The 9,861-nt window shown below is 26.4% G+C and overlaps 1 protein-coding gene across 1 annotated transcript; it reads left to right on the top strand.

Moving 5' to 3' along the window:
* The first annotated feature begins 3,061 nt into the window (after positions 1-3,061).
* Positions 3,062-6,330, top strand: LOC114182919 (chromatin remodeling protein EBS-like). Its single transcript, XM_028069717.1, has 5 exons — positions 3,062-3,298; positions 3,444-3,789; positions 3,891-3,959; positions 4,612-4,733; positions 6,122-6,330. Exons 1-4 carry the CDS (start codon positions 3,226-3,228, stop codon positions 4,688-4,690), a joined length of 567 nt encoding a protein of 188 aa, XP_027925518.1. The 5' UTR covers positions 3,062-3,225; the 3' UTR covers positions 4,691-4,733; positions 6,122-6,330.
* Positions 6,331-9,861: the final 3,531 nt, after the last annotated feature.

Here is a 9,861-nt window from a genome sequence, read left to right as displayed (position 1 = left end):
TATAAGTTGTTTCTTATTCAATTTTTATTATTTTTACTTTAATTAGAAGGTTGAGGCCCAATCTAACTTACCTGATTAGGTTGATCCAACCTAACTTAACCTGTCATTAGCCTAAGTACTAAACATGGTTCAATATGGTGACCTTGGTCAATCTTGTGCTAGCCTAACCTAACATGGCTCAATCATAACATAGCCCCACATAGGCCTAACTCAACTCAATGCAAGCCCGACATGGGCATGAATCAACTTAGCGTAAAATAGGCTCAACTCGATTCAGCCTAACTAAACTTAGCCTGACATGGTCACAACTTAACTCAACATAATGTAAATCCAATCAACTTTGGCTTGACTTAGACCTAGTCTATCCTAGCTCCACCCCAACCCTACCTACTTGACTCGGGCTCGACCCAACCTTACATATACTTACGTGGGATGGACATGTGCAAATTAAGTATTCCCTAACTTGACCTCCCTAAGCACAACACAACTTGGCTAACATGAGTCCAATCAAACTCAGCTTGATGTAATTTGTGCTCGACTTAGCTTGATCTGATCGTAATTGGAATTGGTCCAACCTGGACTAAGTTTGACCTAACTTGTCCCAATCCGTGCTTAGCTCAGCTTGACACAACTATGGTCAAACCTTACTCAACTTTACATGGACTCAAACCATGTTGGTCTGACATGGACTTGACTTGACTTAACCTGACCTTGGCCCATCTCAACTAGCTTGACATGGTGTAAACCTACCTTAACTTAACCAAAGCTCGACTTGACTTTACTTATATTGTGTTTGGATTTGGATTTAGTGAATTATTTTCATGTGTATATAATTTTTTTAAGTACTTTTGTTTCATTTTCAATTTTAAATATGACTTTTTACATTAAAAAATGGCTTACAGGTTGACCTTGCTACAAAGGACTTTTGTTGGCCTTTTGGCTTGTGACCTTTTTCTTATTTAGGAATTTTTACCTTGTGGATTTTTTATTGTGTAAGCTTCCTATGGGTAGTTTTGGCCCTAGTCCATGTGATGGAGGCGTGGTTCAGGATCGTCATAGGGATTTCAGAGCAATTGATGGAATCATGCCCAAGACCTTCACAGAGATCTCAGATTAGCTTCAGATCATAGAATAGGAACTCTTTTATAATTTTTGTAATGTTTTTGTTTGGGCTTTATCGGACCTTTAGTTGTGTGGGCCTTTTGGTGTTTCGACCCATAGTATATAAGTCCTTGTAAGACACATTTGTTTTCATATTTGAGTTATATGAAAATTTGAGTTTTGTCTCAAGTCTCGAGGTTCTCCGATCTGAGATTTGGGGTGAAAAACGTCTCGAACAAATTTGGGTACAAACCCTAAAACGAAAAGGGGGAAAATGTAGGACGTCGATTGGTGATTTTTGCGGAACGGAAGGAAATCACGCCACTTGGAGGAGGTTCCAAGATAAGTGAGGAAGATACGCCACTTTGAATCAGAGATTGAAAGATAAGGATCGGTGGTTCTGAGGAGAACCTCGAGACTTAAGAGAAAACTCAAATCTAAAAACAAATGTGTCTCACAAGGGCTTATATACTATGGACCGAAACACCAAAAGGCCCAACACAACTAAAGGCCTGATAAAGCCCAAACAAAAACATTACAAAAATTATAACAGAGTTCCTATTCTACGATCTGAAACTAATCCGAGATCTCTTTAAAGGTCTTGGACATGATTCCATCAATTGCTTTGAAATCCATGTGACAATCCCGAACCACGCCTCTATCACCATGTGGTTCATAGCTAAAACATATGTGAGTTGGATCAAATTGGCAAGTCTACCTTTATTTCTTTATTTGTATTTTTAGTACATGTAATTTTAGAATAACATATAAGAATTATATATACTATATTTTATGTACAAATTTATACTTATATCTACAAATCTAGTAATTTTTTTAGTCATTACTATATATTATACATGTATCATCAAGCGAATCGGTAAAAAATTTCTTTGAATGTCGTATGATCTAATACTTATAATTACAAATGATCCAAAAATTAAGAAACAATGATTTTTAATCTTGTTATACATATTTTATATTAATTATATATAAATTAAAATTATAGTCTCATTTTATTAAAATTAATTTATGAAATATAATTAGAGTTTTTTCTCTCTCTATGTATTACATTAATTAATTTATAATAAATAAATTTAAAATAATCGACATGTTATCATATAATAAAATTATTATAATAATTACAAAGAAATATTATTTATAAAATAACTTTTTTTTATCACTATCATTTATTAACACAATAGGAAAATATAAACATGGAAAAAATGTACAAAAAAATGTACTAATTGTTGTTTGGAATTGTATATGACTTCTTATAACTTGATTACAAAATCTCATATTATAAGTGAATTAAAGTTAAAGGTTAGTATGCCGGTAAAGAATAATATAAAATTAACAACCTTTAATAATTTATACTATTTTTTATAGTTAAAATGACTCATTTATTACATTTTTCTTTCAAAGTTTTACTAGCTCTTACTAAAGGTTTAATTCTATCTTCTTGTTCCAATTTTGTTTTTTTTTCACACTTTAATCCTTTATTTTTAAGGATATTTAGTCCTTTACAAAAATTAATCAAACGCTAAAAGAAATAACAAATATTCTATGGTACAAGATGAGAATGGGTTATTTTATATTTACTGGATTTCCTTTTTTATCGTTTTTTCTTTTATCATTATCTAACTCACATTTAATTCTTTTATTTATTTATTTCTCTCTCTTAAATAAATTCAAGTTATGAAACAACAATTTTTTTTTTAAATAAATGTCATGACGCGTATTTTGTGCTTTGTAAATAAAAGTTACTTTGATAAAGAAAAAATCACTTATATTATCGTAAAAAGGACAAAAAGTAAGCCAAAAATGGTAAAATGTCAAATACCAATGATAGCTTTGAATCAAAATATGTATCAAGATGTTGTAATAAAATTCATTTTATCTCGCATTATAAGCATCACACTCATTCTCTTGTCTTATTTGTGCTCTTTTTCCTTTTCTTCGATGACTGAAATGAAACCTTAGGGTTCCTTGGTTCTTCTTTGTCCCCAAAATTATTTAGGTTATAAGATTTTCACCATTATTGCCAAAGCTCAAATCCCCTTCCATTTCCAACTCTCCACCACAAGATTTCTGATAAATAGTGTTTAGAGAGATCTTTCTTCAACCATGTCGAAAACAAAGTCGAGTAAAAAAGCCTTGAAGTCCTACACCATCAAAGGTACCAACAAGATTGTAAGAGGTAATTTCTAGAAATTTTTTCTCTTTTTGGGTAATTAGTTGTTTAAATTGAAACAAGATTGTTACTTTTGTAATGGGGACAACGAGAGAATGGTTTGAATTCATGTGGGCGATACGACTATGAATGAAAATTGTTCCTTTTGTAGTTGGGGACCATGTGACGATGCGGCCCCCTGATACAAACAAGCCACCATACGTGGCTCGTATTGAGAAAATTGAACCAGCTGGTCGTAAGAACGATGTGAAGGTGTATGTTAGGTGGTACTATAGGCCAGAAGATTCCTTTGGGGGACGTAGGAGATTCCATGGAGTGAAAGAGTTGTTTTTGTCTGACCATTATGATGTACAAAGTGCTCATGCCATTGAAGAGAAGTGTGTTGTGCACTCTTTCAAGAACTATACCAAGCTTCAAGATGTAGCTGCTGAGGATTATTATTATAGGTTTGAGTACAAGGCTGCTAGTGGAACTTTCACACCTGATCGTGTAGTTGTGTAAGTGCACCTTTTGTTTTCAATAAAATCAAGTTGTTGTATGTCTTTTAAATATTTGAAATTTTGGATTTTATTTTGTTAATTTGGTTGTGCTTTTGAAGGTACTGCAAGTGCGAGATGCCTTATAACCCAGATGTACTTATGATGCAGTGTGAGGAATGCAAGAATTGGTAATGTGTTTTGATTTCTTGGATTACTTTTCTTACATTTATGAGTGAATTTTTAATTTTGAGGGGTTTTAATTTTTTTTAGACGTGCTTTTTTTAGGAATTAATTTAGATATATTATCTGAGTGCCTAAAGTTATTTGCCCTAAACAAAAGGATGATTGACAAACACCATAAAAATATTTGAAGAAGTCATAGAACAATGTTTTCTTAAGTTTGATAGTTTTGAAGAACTTGGCAGGTTTGTTGCTTTTCAAACTTTTCATTTGCTAATGAACAAGGTTTGCATGTTGCTCTTGACAAGGTCTTTTTGCTTCTTCAATCCAAGAAAAAAGGTTTAGAAACATGTAATCAAATAAATGAAAAATGGATTTTATGGAGTCTAAAGTTTTGATGTCTATACATTAGTTATTTTTCAACAAAATTACAAATTATGTTTGGTGTCTTTTAACAATGTGTCAACTTAGTTGATTGATGCAATGTTTGATTTCTCTTGCTTTGATAAACTTTGACATTATTTGACTGAAAGCTTTCATCTATTTCAAAAATAAAAGAAATTAACAAGTATTCAAGAAATAATGTTATAATATCTTTGTTATTTCTATTTGTGATCTTATGAATTTCATGAAAGAAATATTTTTCAACTTTGATTTTAGGTACCATCCTGCTTGTGTGGACATGACTACTGAAGATGCACAAAAGTTAGAGCAATATGTTTGCTCGGAATGTTCATAAATCTCAAGCTATAGTTGCTCTATCACCAAAAACTGATGTGAAGGTAAAACTAGTTATTTCTCTCTTAAATGATTTATTAAAGATACACTTTTAATTATGTTCATTTTTAGTTTCTTTATTTATGCAAGAGAAAGAACCCTAGAAGATTCAACTAAATTTGTATGTATAGTAGTAAGTGGAACTAAATTTTTCTTTTGATGAATTTTTTGCCTGTGGTTATTCAACCATTTTTTACATAAATTTGTTGCAAAATGTGATTAGTTAAAAGAATGTTGTCACATGATTAAAAATTAAATAATTAATATTTCACATAACTTAATATTTGTATTTGAATATTTTACTAACTGAAATTATTGATTAAGGTATAAATTTTATTTATTCTTAGGAGATCTTACCTTGAAATTTTTTTGTGCTTGTACTTAAACATATTCACTTTGTTTTTGTATTTCTTTGACTAAGTTAGTATGTTTACTTTATTTTTATTTTCATCTTTTACATTTATTGCATGCTCATCCTTAGTTCGGAAATATATAAATTGTGACCAAATTATTGTTTTTTATTGATCTCATTAACTCTATGCGTAAACTAATTTCCTTCATTTTGGGGGTGTGGATAGGCAAACTTTATGTTTTTTTTCTTTCTCTTATATCATGGTACGTTAAATTAGTGAACCGCGATATATAAATCTACCTTTTTTTCTTTTTTCAAACAATAAGTAAATATGAAAGATGTTTAATTTGAATACAAAATGTAAGCTCCTATTTACATTATAATTTTTAATGTTTTTTATACTTTTACAAAACAAGTACCATGTATATAAAAACTTATTATATCTTTTTTTTCCATGTATAATAAAAGTATATTATATTCACATGATGTCTTTCTTTTCTAGTTAAAATCATTCATTTTAACGTGTCAAATTCTTTGAATTATTGATGCTTTTTGTTATATATAGTACCATTCATTTTAAGCAAACAATTGAATTAAATAGGAGATTATAAAAACTATTTTTATATTTTAAAGACAACTCTAATAATATTTTTTTTTACTTTAAATTTTGCTTTTATTTTATTTTATTAAGTACACTATATATGTTGATGCTTAAAATATTATCTTGAACATAAATTCGCCTTGGATTGTCATTCTAGTTTACTTTTTGCAAAATATTGTATGATAATTTTCATATTCAAGTTGAGAAATAGTAATGGAATACATATGAGGAATATGTTTTAATATTGTTGTTTGAAAACATGGTGATATTACTTAAAAGCATAAATCATTATGAATATTCTAAAATTATGCTTTGTAAAAGATGATTATGCCATAAATTTAAAATTTTTATACTGTGAGTGTATAACTTATACTCATCCTAGTGTTATGTTTTTCACATTTATTCTTTCTATATAATGATGTTATGTTATAAATATGCAGATTATTGAGCCCAAGCGACAAAGAATATGATGAGTATGCAGAATTAACTCATTTATGGAAATTAATTTCATTGGTTATTTGGTGGATAATGGGTATGTTTGCATATTATACAACTTCTATAAGAGACTATAAACATTTTATGTCTTTGATTTAGACTTTGGCATAAGTTTATATAATAAAAATAATTAAATGCATGAATATGTGTGTGTTGTGACATAGAACTCTGATGGTCCTCGAATCTATAAGGACAAACTCATTGATGAGGTTTTGAATGAGGATTGTTTAAGTAACGGCCATTGTGACATTGTTAATGTTGACAACGAGGATTTTCTTGTGGTGCTTTATGAGAAGATGGTCACATAGGTAATGATGAGCTTGAAAAACAGATAGATTCCATCATATTGTCTAATTCAACTAAAATTTCACATTTTTCTCACGGAATATTCAAAAACTAAATTTTTTTTATTAAATTAATATTCACGGAATATTTAACAGGTATTTATGAAGTCATTTGAGCATCCATTAGACTGTTACTATATCAAATAGAAATGTTATGTTGGTGTATTGCATAGTCAATACTTCAAAGTATCATTAACTTCAGTAACACATGATGACATAAATTATAGCATTATCTTATTAATTAAGTGTTAAAAATAACTTAGAACACAAGCATGATCATGTTTAGTCTAAAAGACAATCTTAACCAAAATTGGTTGTTTTGGTAAATAATATTCCATAATTAAGAGTGATTGTTATTCAAAAAATACTTGTTTAAGTTAGAAATAAATTGTTGAAAAATGTTTGTTTAAGTCAAAAGTAACTTGTGAAAAGAATACTTGAACGAAATCAATAAGAAGTAAATAGGAGCCGAAAGAATACTCAAGTTAGATTAGAAGTGGCTTGAGAAAGAATATATACAATTGGTTGAGCCAAAAGCGACTTGAGAAAGAATAATTAATTGAGCCTAGAAAGCCTTATTAAAATAGTACTCAAGGGGTTGGTTATGAATGATTATGAGTGCAAACAATAGTCATGGGGTTAGCCAAAGTTGGCTACGAGCCTAAATAATACTCAAGGGATAAGTCATGAGAGACTACGAGTTTAGACAATACTTAAGAGATTAATTAGAAACGACTACAAACTCAGACAATACTAAAAAGCTTAGCTAGGAGTACTTATGAGGACAAACAATAATCAAATTGTACTTTGCAACATTAGTATGATTTGTAAAACTCAGTCAATTATTTGAGAACCAGATGTAGTGAGGTTGGTCAAATGAACTAGTATAAGAATTTAGTGTGTATTCTCTATTTTTCATTGTCTCTTTACATTGCATGTTAATTTTATTTCTACTAACTTAATTATAAGGAGAGTTGTGATTGTGAGAATACGCATAACTAAAACTATTATTTAACAAAGTAAAACAGTAAAGCAATGAATTTTCATCTGCTGTAATCTATCAGCGACAACTATTATCAACTGAAATTACTTAATATATAAAACCTTAATTGTCGTTTCAATTTCTCACGCCTATCGTTCTTAAGAAAATTTTTTCAGATGTCACAAGCTTTCACTTGCATGCTCACTGATGAAACTTGAACCTTTGAAACTTTAATCTCTGTTTTCTCTATTCAAAAACTTCTAGCTTCGGAAAAACCATGGCACCAAAAATATCAATCAATAATTATAAAAAAAATCACTAAATAACAATCAATTTAGAGACATAAATAATTAGTCATCTATTACTAATTATCTATTATCTATTATATATTTTATATCTATTCTAATATATTATAAAATTTACTTTATTACCTATTTTATTTTGTTTTGTTAACAAGTATCCTAAAAGTTATTTTTTTAGTCATTTGACATTTTTAATTTTTTTTTTACTTTTATTTATTTTTCCACCACATGTGCATAGAAGTTATTTTATTTTATTTATCAATTTTATTTATTTTTTAATTTTATTTATTTATATTTATTTTTCTGCCACATATGCATATAAATATTATAACTTCTAATTAATTAGTCATGTTATAAATTATTAAAGAATATCTTATATTTAAATTAAAAATTTGTTATACTATTTTTTTCATTTTTTTAATTTTATCTTTTTATGATTTACACTGCCATATGAAAAATTGTTTCTCTTAAATTTTATTTTACTGTTTTATTCATTTGATTTTATTTTAATTTGCGTACAAATAACCATATATTTTAACTTTATCATTTAATATTTAATAAATTAATATTTTTATATTAATCTACAAAATGTCAATATAAAGTTAGAATTATTTGATTAATTAATTTAATCGATAATATGCATTCGTAAAAATTATTTTAAAAATTTGTTAAATTTTAAAATAAATATTTTTTTAATGTGTGACCTTAGACACATTTTATTCATTATTAAAACAATTCTAATATATTTTCAATATATTAATTATTAAAGAATAATTTATCATTAATATAAGCTCCTTTTTTCTATACTACATTTTTCATTCTTAATTTTATTCTTTTATAATCTCTAATTACTTGGTCATTTAATAATTTGTTAAAGAATATTTATATTAAAGTTTTAATTATTTTCTATACTATTTTTTTATTTTTTATTTTATTTTTTTATAATTTTTAATTACTTTATCATTTAATAAAATTAAATTTAGAAAAATATATTTTATTTTTATTTCTTAAAATAATATTATTGAAAAAATTAATATATATTTATTAACAATACAAATTATTTATATTACAATACAAAAAATTATCTTCCATATAATTTTTTTTCTTAATCAACTTAAATTATGATAGAAATCGCTAAAAATTATTTTAAAATTTAGTTGATTTTTAAAATAAAAAAAATTAGTTTTTTCAATTTGTATCCTTAGATACATTTTAGTCATAAATAAATATATTTTTAACGTGTGTCCTTATGTACGTTTTCGCTATTATCTAACATATTTTAACATATTTATTATATTAAAGAATGACTTATATTTAAATCTTAAATCAAGATAGACATCACCAAAAGTTATTTTAAAACTTAGATGATTTTTAAAATAAAAAAATAATTAGTTTTCGTTTATTTGTGTTCTTAAATACATTTTAGTCATAAATAAATAGTTCTTTTAACGTGTGACCTTATGCATTATGCACGTTTTAATGATTATTAAAAAAAAAAATCTAACATATTTTCAACTATGTTAAATAACGACTTATATTTAAATTATTAATTTTTTTTATATTATTTTTATTTCCTTTTTGTGATATTTATTCTTTTAGCATATTTTCAACATATTTATTATGTTAAAGAATGACTTATACTTAAATTTTTAATTTTTTATAGATTATTTTTTTTCCTTTTCTAATATCTAATTACTTAGTCATTTATAAAATTAAATTTAAAAAATATTTATATTTTTATTTCTTAATATTATAAAATTTTAAAAATAATATATGTTTATTGATACTAAACTATAAAAGTAATTGTGATATAATAATTTTGTCTTAGGAAAATTTATCGATAAAAAAATATATTTATCATATTTACATTAAATAATAATATATATTTTTATTATTAAATACCATTTTCTTTTTAGTATGTAAAAATTAAATTAATTGTATCTAATAAAAATAACATTAATGATATGTACTTAAAACTCCATATAAAGTTTTAAATAATTATATTTATAACAAAATAAATTAAAATATTGCATTTAATAATTTATTTTAAGGGTTTA

Source organism: Vigna unguiculata, chromosome 5 (assembly GCF_004118075.2).
Source record: "Vigna unguiculata cultivar IT97K-499-35 chromosome 5, ASM411807v1, whole genome shotgun sequence".
NCBI classification, from domain to species: domain Eukaryota; kingdom Viridiplantae; phylum Streptophyta; class Magnoliopsida; order Fabales; family Fabaceae; genus Vigna; species Vigna unguiculata.
This window is presented reverse-complemented; position numbering and strand designations above follow the sequence as displayed.

Coding starts and splice junctions, on each gene's coding strand:
- LOC114182919 (XM_028069717.1), top strand. CDS start 3,226: ATGTCGAAAACAAAGTCGAGTAAAAAAGCCTTGAAGTCCTACACCATC. Junction 3,299..3,443: donor TACCAACAAGATTGTAAGAG/GTAATTTCTAGA, acceptor TTCCTTTTGTAG/TTGGGGACCATGTGACGATG. Junction 3,790..3,890: donor ACACCTGATCGTGTAGTTGT/GTAAGTGCACCT, acceptor GTGCTTTTGAAG/GTACTGCAAGTGCGAGATGC.